General features: G+C 44.8%; 1 protein-coding gene across 8 annotated transcripts in view; it reads right to left on the bottom strand.

Moving 5' to 3' along the window:
- Positions 1-17293, bottom strand: part of LOC135911446 (angiotensin-converting enzyme-like) — a 36768-nt gene extending 19475 nt beyond the window's left edge. The window contains exons 1-8 of one of the 8 annotated variants that reach the window (XM_065443742.2): positions 17194-17293; positions 15905-15978; positions 14075-14155; positions 13676-13989; positions 9682-9840; positions 7263-7371; positions 4153-4296; positions 3249-3437 (exon numbers count right to left, since the gene is read on the bottom strand). In XM_065443742.2, coding sequence (XP_065299814.2) covers positions 3249-3437; positions 4153-4296; positions 7263-7371; positions 9682-9840; positions 13676-13921 — 847 coding nt within the window. In that variant the 5' untranslated portion in view covers positions 13922-13989; positions 14075-14155; positions 15905-15978; positions 17194-17293. Of the gene's footprint in view, positions 1-3248; positions 3438-4152; positions 4297-7262; positions 7372-9681; positions 9841-13675; positions 14232-14258; positions 14380-15904; positions 15979-17193 lie in introns of those variants that run through there. The other 7 variants (XM_065443740.2, XM_065443737.2, XM_065443744.2 and 4 more) reach the window with 7 other exon arrangements.
- Between the last annotated feature and the right edge of the window lie 1612 nt (positions 17294-18905).

Here is an 18905-nt window from a genome sequence, read left to right as displayed (position 1 = left end):
GACGCTCGTGGCACCAACTTGCGACGCTGTCGTCAACTATAGCGTACAGAACTAGTATTGCGACGACCCCGTTCTACCTATTTGTTGGCGCAAAATAACTGGTTGCGATAATCGTTAGCGCATGAAATATTTCTTTTTTTTTACTTTCTTCACCTTTTGTGAGAACAATGACGCAACAAATGAGCGCATTATGGTTGAAGAAGATGTCACGAGATAGTACCACCAGCGCTGTTGCCGTCAATATATTCGGCGTTCCCGTATTCCGTAAACTGCAATACCTTTTTTTCACTGACCAAAAAGGAAATTCTTATGCAACCTGGTTTTTAGGAGGTGAGGTTGGTGATGGCTTCTCTCTTGAAATATAGTCTTAACACCTGGGTGTGGATCTGAGCGACTTTGCATGTTACTGTTACCTGTATATAAATATATCAGTATAAATTATATCAACCTGTATATAAATGACATAACTAATATCAATACCAACGCCCAATTTGTTATCTATGCCGACGACACTAGTTTCTGCATAACTTCTAAGGACGTGAAAGAATTACTATGTGTTGCTAATGATACACTAGCCCAAATAAACAAGTGGAGCTTATTCAACTCATTAACTATTGATACTACCAAAACAAAAGGCATGCTTTTCCAGCCAAAATACAAGAGGCACAGTATTGACGGACATCTAAAAATAGGCACTTCTTTCATAGACATAGTACCATCGGTTAAAAGCTTAGGTGTCATATTCCAAGAGAATATGCTGTGGAATGACCATGTCAACATTATTGCTAACAAACTTGCACGAGTTCTTGGAATACTAATAAGATTACGCTTCCTTTTACCATTAAGAGTGAAGCTCCCACTTTATAATTCTCTTTTTCTTATCTCATGTTAACTATTGTCACCTCGTATGGGGCAACACGACTAGCACTAACATCAACATTCTACATTTATTGCAAAAGAAAGCCATCCGTGCAATTTCAAACTCTTCATTCGATGCGCATACTCATCCTCTTTTTTGTCAATTAGATATAGCGCCGATAAAATCGGTCTACTATACAATTTTGCTGAAACGCTTTTTTACAGAAAGAAAAGGTAGCACTAATTTTCTTGTGCACTTGTCAAGGCTAACACTAAATACAAGCAATTTCAGTACACGTCACAGAGAAACTTGGCATATTCCGCGCTCAAGAACTAACTACAGGAATCAAATGCTGCGCCATGAACTACCATCTCTACTTAACTCTTTTCATTAATTACCCTACTTATTATCATTTCAATTGGGTGGCCAAACTTGCCACTCATATTGGCATTCACGTGAATGCTTAGTGTTTTTCTTTGTGTTTTGTTGTGATGTATATGTGTTCTAAGCTGTAATTGCACAGTGACCTATTTAGTTTTGTATTTCTGTGAATGTTACCGTAAATGAAAAGGGATTCATAATGTCTGCATTTTGTTGTTTTCCTGTTCGTGTTTTTCGTAACTTGTATGACAATACTATTTCTGCATTCATGTCAATTTTTTAGCCGCAGTGTGATGTAACTTTGTATAAATAGTCCCATTTATCCACATATTGTTTATATTTTTTATTCTTCATCTTGTACTTATGCACGCATTGCTACGTGATGCCAAAAAAAACCAACAAGGGACACAGACCTAGTCAAGCCGATTTTATGGCTTTTTGTCTGTGCCCCTGCTATCTGTACGTTGTATAGATACAAATAAAGTTCAAAGTTCAAGAGACAACACCATTTGTGGGTACCACAAGGAAAAAAAGAGTTGGGTGTTATTTTCGTTCACTTAAATCCCCATAAAATAAGTTTGGCCAGAGATATACGTAGTTTTGCCAATTTAACTGCATTATTGATGATCATCCTTTTTTTTGGAGTCGTGGCACATCCAAAACATGACCCGTAACATCAACCTGTCTTCGTAAAACACCCCGAGAATTTATGCACAGGTCACTGCACGCTTGTCGCCCTCAGGAGCAAGCACGAAACGCTTGAAAAAACACCGTTGCACGTCTCGCAATCTGACGACTGACGAAGGAGCCGGACTGGCCTCAAAACGTCGGGTTCTTGATGAATCCTGTTTGAAGTTTTATTAACTTTAATTCGATGCTGTTCAATTGACTGCAATCAGCGATAGTCACAGATCAGTAAATGCACAAATCACGCAAAACATCTACGACGAGCTGAAAAAGAAAAAGAGAAGCGAAAGCGAAGAAAGAAAGTACAATGAAAAGTGAGCAGAAAATGAGTACTAACTTATGGAACGAACACTTTCAGGAACGGCAGAGAAGTATCGGGGTGAATCTTGGTATCACGCAGTGAGTGTTGGAACATCAAGTGATAGCTGGAGCTTTTAGAGACAGGAGGACGGCTGCGCGGATTTGAAAGCAAATGCGTGTAGCACGTATTCCAGTTAAGATTAACCCGAAGAAGCTAGCTCAGCGGCTCGTGTAATGCGAGGGAAGGTAACCAGTGGTCGAATGTAGAGTAACACAATGAAGATCGCTGCCGTTGTGTGTTAATTTCTCTCTGCCACGATATATTTCGTACTTCGAAGAAGCGGAGAGTAAGACTGCGCTTTTGTGGAAAACATACAGATAGTCGTCTTCGACTTGCGAGCAGACCACATCGCGAAAGATTGGAACGAACAAAGTAACGCTCGATTGACAGTAATAGGGACAAAGGTTCGGCAGAAAATGCAAATTCGAAAGACGCTGGCGTGGTCTGTCTGTGCCTATGTGTTATTTTAACTAAGAAAGGAATACATGTTTTTTAATGTTTTTGTTACTGTTAAACGTGTCTATGCGTAATTCTTCCGAAAGCGCTCGCAACTTACAATAGCTTCAACTGCAGCTTCAACTACAGTAAGAGCTGCCATGGGAAGGTAAACGCAGAAGAGCACAGTATAGTAGAGATTATGCGGTGTGATTAGAGAAGTGAATTTGCAGGTTTAATGCGAAGTCGGCTGACGCGCAATATACTGAGCGAATTGGAAGTCGCTGGGAGTGGCCGCCACCCTGTAGCCATCAATTACGAAAAATTATGATGACGATTCTGATTAGGATGATTCGGTAGAGCCCGTGCATGGCGTACACGTGTGCCGTTTGAAGGTAATATCAATATAACGCTGCATCGAATTCGCAGGAGCTTCAACGATGACGCTGTTGTCTGTCTGTTGTCTCGAGTAGGTATACGACCGCATGCAGTGCGCATGCGCAAGCGACAGGAAACGGGGCTTACCGAGCAGGTGTGCAGGGATCGGACCGTCGTCCTTTACCTTGTCTCCGTACACGTCGACCAACCGTGCCCTGACGTATGCGTGGAGTTCCTTGTACAAAGGCTCCAGCTGCTTCCACAGACGCTCCATGCTCTCCTCGAATCCCTCTGACTCGTACGTTTCCTGCCACATCTGGCTTGCGTCCTCGAACCCTGAGTTGAAGTCGGCATTGCCTGTATTAGCCTAGTGCAAGAGCTTGCACTCTAGAATTTATTTTTTTGCAGCACGGCATTATGTGTCGGGAGCTTCTGGTCACCGCAATAAACTATCGAGAAACGCAGATAAACGCGTCTCCATTAATTTTACCAGCCTTTTGACGTTACACAACGTCACAAATGTTGTGTCGGGCTGACCGAAAGAGAAGAACGCATGCGTATGCGAAGTTTATTTCATTCGAAAAATCACGAGCAAGTTGGTTCTGTACTGTCGCGGGATTATGAGAGCCCCCCGCATTTAAGCATATCTCGATACCAATTCTATGGCTGTAGTCACGTGTGATGAATGCTCCCGAACTGGGTAAACACATTAATTAACTGTTCCTCGATGACCGACTACCTCCGCGCGAAATTTCAATGAATGAGCAAAATACGTACGACAGCTGTTTTAAAGTTTAATATGTGCTATAAGAAAGTCCTCTTCGTTCCTTACTGTTGTCTTCTTTCTCAACCGTCAAGGCTATTCCTCAATTCTTCGCATATTGCTATGAGAAATGCCGAGCACTACGCGGAGTGCATTATCTAGAAAATGCAAACGTTCTTATTATAAGAAGGGAATCGGCACGGCGCAGAATGGAATCGAACAATAGTGATTTACCGTCGGTCACGTGACTGACTTCGCAAATACACGGAACTACGCAAATGCACTCACCGTTAAGCCTGGCCGCCTTGTTCTCCAGCTCGACGTAGCGGAGGAACTTCTCCTTGACCGGCTTGCCCGACACTTTCCGCCACTCGTTCCAGACGTGCAGTAACTCGTCGTAGTTTCTAGAGTCCTCCAACGTGTCCTTTATCACTGGTTTCAAAAGTTAAGTCACCTGAGTCACCATGAGTGAGGAGATAACTGGACACGCGCGTTATACTATGTTTAGACTACGTTCGTAAGGCGCCGATTTTTCGTAACATGCGTAAGCGGAAGCGCAACAAGCGCATGCGTCTAGTTCAGACTGCGAACGTAAATGTACCAACGTGCGCAATTCACGCGAAAATCGTGGGTGAGAGTGTTAAAGGGTCGGCAACATTTACGACTGTGATATTACGACCGTTGTGACACAGCCAATGACCGATAAGCTTTCGGTTTCCAACAACCGGTAATGACACTTCCGTCCTCCCGTCTGCAGACAGCTCCAGGCGCGGGAAGTGCCATTCCGCCATTCCATGCGCACGATTAGGTTGGCTGTGTTCGTGAAAATTTGTGCAGTGCGCCTTGCGAGACTGTTTTCAGTTCATGTGGTTTATCCGCCGAGGAACTCGATGGCCGCAGATGCGTGCTCCGAACTTCGATGAGTGGTCTCACTAGGTTTTCAAGGAAGCGGAACTGCTGGGGTGACATGCGCATGAAGTTATGAAACATCGCAGCGTCACCAACTCGGAGCTTGGCGAAAAGGTTGTGAAAATCGCCGTCCACGGCCCTGTCGAGAAGTACTTGCGGCACCCAAACCCTTCTGCGTCGCCTTCGTCGTCTTTGGGCGATTGAATACATGGCTATTTGTTTTGAGCGTGAATTTCTTCGATCTCGGCCAGCGCTCGCATGTTTACAGGAGCCATATTGGACCGCTGGTGACGTCGATTCTGCAGCTCCGAATTTGATTGGCCTGTTGTGAAAGCCGTAATTTACGCAGCAGTAAATGTGAACAAAGGTGCCGGCTTAACTGCCGTAACGTTTTTTACAGCCGTTACGTTCGATACATCGAAAGAGCTGTTACGCGCGTTACGACCGTAGTGTGAACATAGCTTTAAGCGTATCTGTATATATATAAGGCATGCAAATTGTACAGCGCCAAAAATATGAGCAGTAGCTCAGCGCTGAGTGTCCTATCGAAAAAAGAAAAGTATGTTCCATTTACCATAATCACACATAAACATATAAGGATCCCATATAAAACATGTATATAAATGCCCGTATATTCCCATATATCGACTGAGGCATGTTCCATATGATTACAGGAGGGTTCGAAAATTGAGCTTGCGACTTGGGAACAGCGCAAAACCGCAAGACAAGAATATACAACAAAGCACACAGACTAACAAGGTTTACTTGAAAGAACATATATACAGCGTACAGATGCCCGCAAACAGTTAAAATCTAATACAATTCGACACTAAATTGCCAACGCAACAGCCCAAGCACACAGCAAAGTCACCTCGGCAGACGACCTTCTATTTACTTTATCAGGTGGACTAAACGATGGCGCTCTGACGAAGGTGCGGCCATAGAGACAGAAATGGTGGGGCCCCTCCTAAATCGCGTATACACGTACATGCTTCGACGATTACGCGCTTGCTTTGTACATGCGTCACCAAAGGATCTGCCACTTAATCAAGACTAGAGTACAAACGCTACTACAAGCCAACTGGAGCCCTCAAGCAGTATAGTGTTTTAGCGTAACTCCAAACCTAAAGTTATTAACCCGGCCAGTTGCCACAGATGTTGAAGCTACAGAGAGCGCAGCTGACGCATTGTCGGGGTGCCAACTGCAGTGACATATAAGCGGACGTAGCGTGGCGTTCAGGCTTTGGTAGCGGCGGCATCGAGCACCGAGTGGTGACGTCACAAATGGTTCTAGCGCTTACAGTCACGTTCTTATAAATATTGAGAACACTTGGGAATAAATCACGATTGAAAGTATTCACATGACGAGCCGGAGTGGGGGATGAGGACAGTTTCGGGCCTTTATTATATAGCAAGTTATTGTTTGGCGAAACTGGATGTTGAGTTCAAGTAACGTTCTTAGTGTAGCGTTTGTGCAAGGAACACGGACAGGTGCGTAAAAACAAGCAAAAATTCATGTCTGAAACGTTGCTGTCTTATGCACTCCGATAGGGTGTGCGATTAATATTATTATTTTCTTTCTTTTTGCTCCCACAGAACGAGACGGTAAGTAGTACTGCATCTTCGCTGAGTAATGCTATGCAGCTTCTCTATAAAGACCATCACATGACGTCACAAAGCACCATACAGTTGTCCTACAAATAGCCTAAACAGCGCTACTGACGATGAGCAGGGAATTTCTTAAGTGCACATCGTTACACCATGCTGGCAGTAGAATGATGTATCATGACACTCCACTGCCGCCCCCTCCCTTCCGTCGTCTAGAGTGTGAGCGTCTACTGGTTCCATAAATATTTTTGGAATCAATCAACGAATTAATTTACGCATGCTGCCACCGATCTGCGTTTTTATTATATACGGCACGTTATTATACTCAAAGTTTTTGGAACATTTTCCAATAAAAGGTATGCTACGCTTTATTGCTTTAGAGCAATGCTAGTAATGAGAGTAAGATAATTTTGACAGCACGCCGCCCCACAGCGGGGTTTTCCAACAACATTTAAATCAGTTGCTAGGCTGATTATTTTGTATACGAAAGGCTAGGGACGTCACTCCCCACGTCGCAAGCTGCCGTCGCCGAGGCAGCTTGCGCAAGAGTAACTTACCGGGAAACGTATGTGAGGAGCGCTACGTGCTTCTCATTGTTATCAGAAGCGCCTTATTATCGATTACGTGGTTGGGATTATTGTTTTGCGTTTGTTATTTATTGAAACGTATGGCTGTTCTGTAAGTTCTACGCGTGATTACAAAGAAATGTATGCACCGTTCACTTCCCTTTGGTGACTGCTTCAAATCCCTGATTTGAAACCCCTGAAACCCCTGCACTGCCGCTGAGATCGGTCCACATCTTTGCTGTCGGACGCGGGCACGGAAAAATGCCGACCAACTAGAGGCTAACAGCACCGCTGTAAAATAGAATGCCTACTTACCTGGGTCCAGGGGTACATTGGATTCGTCGGGCGATGTACAATGTCGTTTAAATGGACATATCTTGGCCGACGCATGATTTTGACTCATATCGGCGATTATTTGTACGAGCTGGAAAACAAAAGCAAAAATGAATTCATAATGCGAATTAATCATCAATTCCGAAACTTACTTGCTGGTGCTATACCGACGTCAGAGAAATTCCTGCCTAAATCAAGAGCCCGCGGCACGCAGAAAACGCTCTCCTTAGAAACTTCAGAACAGATTTGAATACAATTCATTGTATTTAGAAGAACGATTCTAACAGCAGTGACAATGCAGAGTATATTTGCCCTTAAGTTTCTAAGTGCTCGACAAAAAATTGATAAATTGTGCGAGTTATACAGAGTTGGAAAATTGATAACGACTAGATTTTAATATATATATATATATATATATATATATATATATATATATATATATATATATATATATATATATATATATATATATATATATATATATATATATATATATATATATATATATATATATATATATGTCAAACTTTAAGCTCCAATTGCGCAGTAAGCATATGTACTGTAACTAAATATGAGGTCGAATTAAAAAGTGAACAAGATTATGTTAACAGTTCAACATGCAACTACTGCTTTGGCTGTATACGTGAATTTCTAATATTCTTATTGATCTATTATTTGTGCGGTATAGGTTTACATGTATCGGTTTCCTCCATCGAAACTGCATCAGGATGACCGAATTACCATTGAAAAACACTAAACTATCAAGGAACACACGCGTACGTTGTAAACATTCATGGCATAACTGAGAGATAGCATGCTAACCGTGTTTTTTGCGTTCTTCCTTGCCGGTCAAGTTCCCGCTTGTGCAAAAATTGACCTATTTTTTATAACCTGTCAGTCTTGTTCAAATGAGTCTTTCACTTTAGTAACGCTAGATCGATGTTGAAGCCGGGGTAGACACCCGCCATAGGAGAGGTGCCATTTTTCATAGCTGCTCTACCGACGAGGAAATAAAAAACTGTCGCACATGATCGCGGACTCGCAATTAACGTTTAATTATAAACAGCATGTCTAAGCATACAGTTGCTCTGCACAAGCACCTCATAGCAACGAAAATCCGGTGCACTGCTCCACATTTTCTGAATTCAACACACGAATTCTCCAAAGCCAGAAGGAGCAGTTAAATAAGTACTTAATATGCAAGGGTGTCTTTCTTTAGATCATACAGTTTTTCTAATAAAAGAAAGCAATGAGCTCTGCAAACGTGGCGCTTTTGCAGACGAGTTCCTATGCTAGGCGGAAATACTTTGCCGCTAATAAGGTGAGCTTTGGAAGACCCCTTAACAAAACTTCATTAACTTTGTTTTATTAGTGCCTTGGTTGTCTAAATGGCAAATTTAGAGGCAGTCACATTTTAATGCACACCCACTTTTTTTTCAAATGTTGAAAATCACGTCTAATTCGTGATATATATCCATCACAGAATTTCAAAGCTCCATTGAGGCAATATCGACACCGAGGGCGTTCCACTGTGCGTCAGACAGCAACACTCCGTGAAAAAGTGCGGGGCGACGTTTGGATGGTCGCACACCGCGGCAAATCCTCACCCGACGCACAGCCGCGCAAATACTTGCGAGGCAAAGCGTGCCTTATCAGTAGCTGCCGCGAATGGCTGAGACGTTCGGTTTTTTTAACTTCCTGGGGCTTGACATCACGGGGCACTCCAGTCTGACATGATAGAGGGACCGCCTTTTCTGCGCTCCCGTGGCGCTCCATTTCGATATTACGTGGATATCGGACGTTGAAATTACATGATAAATATGTCGTATTAGGTGCGACTTTCAAGTTTTTCTTTTTTTTAATGACGGGGCAGTAACATGTCACTGCATTCAACTTCACCATTTAAACATGCCCCTAGATCACTAAGAAATTTTTAACCATTTCAATTAATCTCCGCCTCGCCTAGGAACTCTTCTGCAAAAACTCCACCTTTCGCTGCACTTAGACTTTCTATATAAAAAAATCTGTACGGTCTAAAATAACACCCTGTAAAGCATTCCAGACAAAGCAATCCAGGGAACGGATGCAATATGCAAAAGAATTTGCATACGTGCATGTCCCGTGTCGGTGAAACCCATATAACTCACCAATGTTCATTGAACTCTAATCAGTGCTATTTGCTGTTTTGTCAGCTCCCCCTCGAAGTTAGGAGGCACTTGTGTGGCACACTTCGCACTTATCCAATGCACTTTTTCAACAAACATTAGTAAGGGAGCCTTCGCCTGCGTGTTTTTCTCATTCATTCTTTGAACTCGTCTTCAATTGTGTCAGTCTTAAAGAATGAATGAGTATCAACTCGCCGAACTTTGCATTCTGCAAAAAAAAAAAAAAAATGTCATACCTCCCGTTTTTCGTCGTCTGGAAGTATCGCGCTGCCCAGAACAGAGGTTCGCTTGAACACAGTGCGAGTTTGTTCATCCTTGAAGGTAGTCCACTTGAACTTGGTTATGTTCCTCCACACCTCCTTGTTAAGAAGACTCATCTCAAGACTCGCTTCAACCTGAATAAACGAAACCAGAAAGAAAGGAGGGTATGAAGGGGTGATAAAACACGAGGCAACATCTTGCGTTTGTTATCTTTCTGAAAGAGACGTCTCCACTGGTAACGAAGTGACACAGCTTTAAAAATGTAAGGCACCAGGATAGCTCCGAGCGAAGTTTATTTTCTTGTGTGCAAGCAATTATGCACACACGTGCCACAGGAATAGACAGACAGACAGACAGACAGACAGACAGACAGACAGACAGACAGACAGACAGACAGACAGACGGACAGACGGACAGACGGACGGACGGACGGACGGACGGACGGACGGACGGACGGACGGACGGACGGACGGACGGACGGACGGATAGATAGATAGATAGATAGATAGATAGATAGATAGATAGATAGATAGATAGATAGATAGATAGATAGATAGATAGATAGATAGATAGATAGATAGATAGATAGATAGATAGATAGATAGATAGATAGATAGATAGATAGATAGATAGATGTAGGCGTCTACAGAACTTTCAGGGCGTGCTTGACATCCGGATACTATGTAGGGAGCTAGTATTGATCAATCAACTTTACTGCAAAGTTACGAATTCGGTTGCGTCTGTTGAAGAGTAGTTGCTGAGTTTTAAAATATGCTTCGTCGTAGGTCTTCGCAAAAGGAAGAAACGTTGAAGGCCTGGAACATAAATGAAGGGCTCCGTACATTATTGGTCCGATACCTGTGGTACGAGCAACACTGCCAGGGTACCAACAGTTACTTCGAAGGATAGCCTCACAATGGATGACTGCAAAATGTTGCAAGGGGTTATGCGTCAGTGAGTAGACGCGCCAACAACGCAGGTATCAGTGAAGGTTCCTATCTAGGCCTAGTTCGTATCTTTGTATTTATGTTTTTAAAGCCTCCAACGAAACATGCAGTTAACACCATTTCGTCAACAGTGTCTGAACAAGAAAAGCCACAGCCTGGATCCAGCGTTCCGACATCGGCACTCCTCGTCTTCAGGTTTTAAAGACGCACCCTTTAGTCGAAATGCCCCCCTGGTTGTTGGTCAATTCAATACTCCATCTTCGTTTGAACCCTTTGTGACAACTGACACAAACAATACCAAAAAAAATCGCCATTTAGTGCAAGGGTAAATTTAGCGCATAATAAGTAGCGAATTCTGACGATTTGAACATTAATTTTATCTACAGATTTTCGCCTGAATATCCAAGCCAAATTCGTAAGGCTTTTTCGTTCGTAACAGCGGTTTCTCATATTGGCCGACGGGCTTCGCGAATAATTTATTGGCTGCCACTATTGGCTGGTATTTGTTCTTGAATGAATGAATGAATGAATGAATGAATGAATGAATGAATGAATGAATGAATGAATGAATGAATGAATGAATGAATGAATGAATTCTCCGGTTTCGCTTGCCGAAACCACGACCTGATTATATGGCAGTGGTCGAATCCTGATTGATTTTGACCAGCAGGGATTCTTTAATGTGCACGGTGCACGGACGTTATTGCATTGCGCCTCTATGGGGATGTGGCCGCCATTATCGGCATCAAACCCTCAACCTCGTGCTTAGCAGCGCTGCGCCATAGCCACTAAGCCACCACTGTGGGTGGGTATACTTTTCAGCGAAGCTGTATGTGGCTAGCCGATTCGTCCGTCCGTCCTTCTGTCCCGTATATGCCGAAAACTCCTATGGCGCAGTCCTATGCGCACGCGCGAGAAGTATAGAAAGAGACGCGCGCGAATGGCTGCGCCAGTTGTGACGTCGTTGCTCTCCGTCGCAGCTGAGCGCGCGCGCCGCAGTTTCTCTCCGGCTCCGAAGAATGTAGGCCACGCGTCATACGTGCGCTTGAGGAGCAGGCAGCCTTCGATCAGCAACGCCGCGAGCGAAACCGGGAACGAGCTCGTCTACGCCGTGCCGGTGCCGCAGCCCGTGCACATGAACAGGCTCCTGCAGCCGAGCGCAAGCAGCAACTGCGTGCCGAGCATCCGGCAGCCTACCAAGCCGTCGTTTAATGAACCGTCAGGATTAACCCAGTGATAAACACCGGAGCCACACGTTTCAGCTTCGCTGGTTGACCATCTGTACGGAGTACTTGCACAGCGATTTTTTTCTTTGCTAACAAACTGATCTGGCGTAAAGAAATGCTTTGTGAGTGCGCACCCAGGTTTATTCAAACATTTCTTGCTACATATTGTCGGAGAACTTGGTTAACACTGGTTTACGGCCCGGGTATCCTTTTATCACGTGCTTTCGATTTCTTCGCTTCCGTGCAGAAAACTGGGAGAACTAAAGTGAAGGAAGTCCAAAAGAGAGACAAAGACCATAGAATAAAAAAAGGCTTTCAGTGGCAAGCACGAACCTCTAGTATATATATGCTGTCTTCGAGTCACTCCACTAATGACATGCTCGTCCAACTATTCTCAGCTCATCGCAATAACTGTGAGTGGCCAGTATGGTTATGCACACATGAACTCGTGCGCGCACACACACACACCGGGCTCTCAGCGTGTGTGTGCGCATGTGTTCGTGTGTGCTCTGTGTGTGCGTTTGTTCGTGTTGAACTCTTAGCGGACATTCCAACCAGAAATTTCACTTTGATATTTCGTTGCCACCTCTAAGCCCTTTCCGGCAACAGCAACCTGCATTTCGGCATGGATTCTGTAATGTCACCAAGTGCGGGGGGGGGGGGGGGGATCTTGTGCGTAACTTGCAGTGAGGGTATTCGTGTCCACTGCTGTGTACGAGTGCTACATAAGAGAACATACTCGGCGAGAAAGCGCGCGGGTCGGATGTGTTGCTTTCTGGAGAGAAGCGTTCGACAACTCCGAAGCCTGGCAGTTCTTCTCCCCCGTTGAGCTTCCATGCCGTACGATTCGTGGGCTATTTCGGACATTTGAAGAACGACGTCAGACCCTACTAACTCTGCAAGCTCTGGCACCCAAAGGCACAGCAAGGGCGTCGCGCCGTTGCATTGTGTCCGCATCTGCGTCGGCGCAAACAAGAGAACGCCTGCGGGAACAATTTCAGGTTGGCCTCCGAGATGCGTGGGTGCAAACGTAACTGCACGTACACCGCGTACGTCGAACACGCAGAACTCGTCTCCATTTCGACAGACGTCAGTGATGCCGGACGGTTCAGCCGCTACTACCCCCTCCCCCCCACCCAAGAAAAAAGAAAACTACAAATCTTCGAACGCGTTGAATAGGATAACATTTTTCAAACTTCCTGTGGGACAGGAACGGTTTAACGTACAATGAGTAACTCAAGGTCGAAAATTTGCTGTCGTGGTCCCTATAAAGGTGTAACTGTCGTACCAGCATGTAAAATAGTGGCAGTCATGCACTATGCGTGCTTTTGATGTTTCAGTTATTTTAGGTGTAAAGATGATATATCGGAGTAATGCAATCTGCTCTTGTAATCGCATCTTGTAGGTAATAGACTGCTCCAGGCGCCGGGTTATGCGCATTGGAAAACGACGTTTGACATGGCAGCTCTAGATGAATTAATTGTTGGGTTAGTTGGTCTCGCATTGCTGGAGAGGAAAAGCAGCGCAACGGACGTACAACGCCCACAGAAAGGGAAGACAAAGAAAGGCGCTCATCAGGCAAGTAATCTTAAGTTACCTGCCAATCACTCCTGCAAAATTTGTTTCGATCAATGGTATACCTGGCGTCCTCAACAAAACCAATCGAAACGTCAAAATCAGTATAGGGCCGATATAATAATGTTTAAGGTACATAAGGCAGGAAGTTGCCTTTTAGCGTTGAACGTGTCTACCTCTGTCAATGCCACCCTGTTTAAAGTGGAAAGGTCTCCGCTTACGGATTTGTTCTTGTTGTACTCCGTCAGGTTGACCGAGTGGTTCCAGCGTGCGTAGGAGACCTTGAGGCAGGCCTCGGTCAGCAACCCTTCCACGTCCTTCAGGTAGGCCTTGGCCTGGTCTTCATCTTCCAGCGTCCCTTCGACGGGTACCCTGGCGGCGCGGGTCACGTGGGCCCCGAGAAGGCAGGCGGAGAGCGCCACCAGGAGTAGCCCGAATGCCGCGGACGTGCCTCGGTTGGCGGCCATGATGCAGCCTCGTCCGCGGCGCTGTCACGGTGGTTACTGCGACGACGACACTGACGCCGGCGCAGCGGCTGATTTTGGCTTTTTAAACAGCGCGCTCGTATAGTGAGTTTGTTTCGACCAGGGCAAACCGGTTTCCGGGTTCGACAGCCTCACCTGTGTGGCGTGGCTCGGACGCTGCGTCGCGACAGCTCTCGCCGCGGCCAGATCCGGAACAGGTCACGGGCCACCAGAGACCTGGAAACCAGTGCATTATCGGCCAAACGCCCGCTCTTGCTCTGCTTTTTCTTTTTCTTTTTCTTTTTTTTTGTCTCCTTCAAACACGACGGATATCGCTCACGGGGTGGGGCGACTTTTTCGTTGCGCTCTCTGCTTGGGTGAAATTTTGAACGCGGGCCCGATCGGGCGGGACCGGCAATTTTTGTCTTCCTCTTCGTTCAACTAAATCTGCATAAGCCGGCAGTCTCTAAACAAAAAAGTAAACGCCGACTGTGAAATTGCACCTCGTTCAAAAAAGATTGAAGTACTGATGCGTGGTGCTTTAGTTTCGAATATCTGAAATCTTTAGTTTCGAGTATCTTGGGTGGATGTCTCATTTTCCCTTTATTAATCTTAAATAGCCCATAAAAAATCGGAACAATAGTTAAGAAATTGCGTAGAGTTCTATATTACGAAGCAATGCAAGCGTTTTGAACCTGACTTCGCACTCGAACTGCTTTATGTTTCATTTTCAAATTGCACTTCTTCAAGGTACACTAGTTCATAGTACACTACTCGAAGAATTCAGTAAAGTTGTGCATTAAGAAGCTTCTGTAACAATGCGCGCTTCCAGAATGTGACTCGGCACCTGAGAACCACTTCATTTTTCGAGTAAAGCACTGTGATTAACCTTGCAGTGACTATAACCAGGAATTAAGCACGCCTCCTGGCTTCCCTTCCCAAATATTCACCTGCTATAGCACAAGTAAGCCTGAATATTATCAACACGGCAATCCTCTATAGACTAAGAAGCGTAGTGCACCTCGACGACACTAATTGTAACCGCTTCCTGTAACCTATAGGAGCCACCGCGAATCCTTGAGAGAGATTATCTTACGATGCCTATCATTCAGCTCCCCCAAGCACTTGCATATATTTTATTTATTTATTTGTACACACTGTAGCCTCATAAGGGGGCTGTTGCAGGAGTGGGTAAAAACAGTGGTGAACAACAAATAAAGTGAAATCAACAATGACTCCTACAACATTTGTACCACAGTCCAAGAAGCGGAAATTTGTTTTCATCGATTCTTAAAAACAGCGAAACAGGGAAAGGCATACAAATAAAGTATAAACTAAACCTAATTTAAGTAGTTACACATACTAGTTTTCATAGAGAGCACTTTCGAATTCTCTTATCGGGGAGTGAACGAAGGCAGCCAGGTAAGGAATTCCATACTTCTATAGTGCAGGGAAAGAAGCTGTGCTTGAAAGTATTTGTACTGGCACAGAAAGGGTTAAGATTAGTTTCGTGGAAGTTACGCGTGGAAGAAGGCTTGGGGACAGATACGCAAGCTGTGTTTAAAATATGATAGGACTTGTTAATTATGTTATGCAAAAATTTTAATGATTACGCATCACGTCGTAGTAAACGTAATGTTAGTTTCGGCGTTTTGAGGGCAGACGAGGGTGAAAAATAGCGGTCGCACCGGTGAAAAATGAAACGGAGGACTTTTTTCTGAACCGCTTCTAGTTTGATTATGCTATTTTGCTTATGGGGTGACCAGACTGTGGCAGCATAATCGATAACGGGGCGAACAAGAACGGCGGAACAAATCGATGCGCACAAATTCGAATTAAAGATGCTTCTTCGTTTGCAAGATCTAAATAGAATTAACGATCGCTTGTGCAGACCTTTTTCTTTTCTTTTCGCGATTCCGCCGCGAGGCATTGACCGCACATGCAAGGACGCTCGCCCTGCGTTTAGCTTTCCATATAGTAACTCACCGAATTCTTCGCAACGTCCGACGCCCAAAAGCAGCACCCTTGGTCTGTTCTCGCCACTCCTGCGGCTGTCGTGCCTGTAGGCGAAAACACCTTTCGTCGGCAACTGTTTACCGCCAGCCGCAGCGGAAGAAGATTCGCAATCGCTAACCCCCTTGCGCGTGACCGAGGAATTGTTGAACGAATGCCAGCGGACGTGACCCGTTAACACAATTGAACGTTCGGAGTATCACACACCAAGATGTCTCAGGATGGCGACAATTAATGCTCGTTGATATTCTGATGTCTTCCTTTCGGAAGCTCGAAAAACAAAGCTAGCAATCGCGGAATGCTGCGGTGACTTTTGGTGGTTTTTTTTTTCTTTTTTTGGCGGCCAAAGTATTGCGCGACAGCATGAATTCAGCCGATCTTTTTTTCAAGATGTCGAAGCCGAACAGCGCATGCATGTACAGTTCGCGAAGCATAATTTCAGATTTAGGTTTATTAGCGAGTTCCGTCATTATATGGCTTGATCATTACGCTTGCACTTGATAGAAAGACTGATTTACGGACGTTTTCTTTACATGGTCCCACTTCATCCGTAAGCTCAGTGTTCTCCACATGTATCGCTGTTGAGAAGTTATACTAAGTATAGGCGCGAAAACGACCTGCTATCCGTCTTGGATAAATTCTGAATGTGTCGCGAAATCATGTATGAAGGTTCGAAAGACGCTAACGGTTGAAATGCAACGTCAATCCCAATTATGTGCCCTGTCGTTGTTATTAATTTGCGCGAGATTCGAAGACCTTGCAGTAGTTCAATGGGGGCGAACGGAGTGGGGGGGGGGGGACTATCTTATTTGCAAAGAACGGATAGTCTCGAAAAATATCGGAGGCGCTGAGAACGTAGAACTGAATTTCATTAGTGTGAAGCACTGACTGTAACGCTTATACCGTAAATTAAAAGAATCTGGAACCATTTTAAAGAGCGGCGCTAATTGCTTCGATATAAAATTCTTATCATCAAACCGGTATTCGCATTTGCCTCAAATCTCGGCTCGCTATTTTAAACTTGTGCTTTGAAACTTTTCCACAGAACGAGCACCGACACAGATATCGGTAGCTCACTTATAATTTCACTCAGAAAATGCACTTTTCGTCGTGACGTACTCACGTTGAATTATTCTAAGAACGAGCCGTAATTTAGGACACGGAAATTTGGCTTGCAACGTTTAACAATACATGTGAACGCTAAGCGTTCATCCTGCCTCCGAGTGGAGTTTGCCGAGACAATACCGACAAGTATAACTCACCTGTAGCGCCGCACTGGGAAACTATGCGCTTCTCGCTTCGTGCGCTGAATGCAGCAGGGTGCTGATCCAAGGCCGGCCGGAATGGAAATGCCGGCGGGCGGGCACATCGTCGCGAGCCGACTTCCATTCGACTCCGCGGAGGTAAATAACGTCTGTCCTCGAATGAATTTCGTGCTCGTACGCTGCGTGAGCACCGCACACCACGGCAGCAAAGGCTGCTCGTAGACTCTCCCCCGTCAGACTCACGATATGTGCGACCAGCTGTCGTGTCTTGTTTTTTGTATCGGTCGCGGCGTCTTTGCTTTGAACACCGTGACAGTGTGCCTCTGTTACGCGACATATATATTTACCTTTGATGACACCCGCTTCGGCTTCGTCTATTGTCGATTGGTCTTGGCCAAAGTCGCGAGCAGAAGGCTAGAGTCCTTGTAACGATGATGCGCTCACGGAAGTGCACAGTGCACGACATCGGTAACTATAGTCGTGTATTGACACAGAGGCTTCTCTGTGCACCGTCGACAAATAGATCTCAGTGGACCCCGAGGCAAAGCGGTGTGTCTGGCATTCAACCGCTTAAGTTGTGCCGCGTCCGTGGATGGCTACATCCCAATAATGGCTTTCAATGCCTCTTTTATGGTCGTGTTATGTGGTAGCTGTAGCAAACACACCGCTGGCTCCACTCAAAGAAAGAAAGGAAGAATTGAAGAAATGAGAATTAATTAATTAATTAATTAATTATTTATTTATTTATTTATTTATTTATTTATTTATTTATTAATGATTACAGAGCTTTTATACAGTAAATGTGGATGACGCTTAAGCTTTGCCTTTAAGAGTGGAACGCGATAGCATTCAAATATCTGATTGCTTCTCACACTTCCCGGCAACTGGAGCGTATGTAACCGAAACGTTTGTAGGGAAACGCTGGCCGCGAACGCTATGCACGAGGGCGGGCTTTCTGGTATAAACTCGGCCTTTCGCGTGGGCCGCGGTGCGACGGAGGCCAGCGCCAGGTCGAAGTATTGCAAAGAACCGGGCGCGCCGCTCCGTGGCCTCCAAGATACGCCGGCGGGCGCAGACAGACGCCGTGGCTGGTCTATGTATGGTAGAAACGCTGGAAAGGGGGTTTCTTTGAGTTTTCGGTTTACAGAATTAAGGTTTCTTTTACAGTCAAATTACAATCCTACGCTATCATGTGTGTAGGTTGTGTGTAAGTCGAACTTTACGATTTTCTATGTGTTTTAGCTTGATAAATTCAGTTAGTTCAGTAACTTATTTGATCCACATGGAGGACCTGGGTATGTGTAGTTCGAAAATCCTTTCCGGAACGGCGTCCGACGTTGGACGCCGATTTTCTGCGACACGGGGCCCTTAACGCTATCGCGTTAAAATATCCACCACGCACTTCTGATAAAGCAGAGCCGATGTTTCGCTTCACCCCCATAAAATTCTAACCCAGAATCTTGAAGACATTTTCACAAATTCTTGCGGTAATATCGGAGCACACTTTTGTGACAGTGGAGAGAATTTGATGGTTTGGTTTCGAATGTAGCTTCCAACAATTCCTATATAGGCGCAATAAATAGAAAAATCATTACCTTAAATGAATCAAAGTAGTAATAACAGAAGACTTCAGATGACGAAGGTCGATGTCGTATTTCTCTCACTGTTTAACAGTAAATATTGAAAAAAGACGGCACAGTTCAGCGATT

The sequence above is a fragment of the Dermacentor albipictus genome, chromosome 4, assembly GCF_038994185.2.
Source record: "Dermacentor albipictus isolate Rhodes 1998 colony chromosome 4, USDA_Dalb.pri_finalv2, whole genome shotgun sequence".
In the NCBI taxonomy this organism is placed as follows: domain Eukaryota; kingdom Metazoa; phylum Arthropoda; class Arachnida; order Ixodida; family Ixodidae; genus Dermacentor; species Dermacentor albipictus.
Note: the sequence above shows the minus strand (reverse complement) of the source record. Positions and strands in the feature narration are given on the sequence as shown.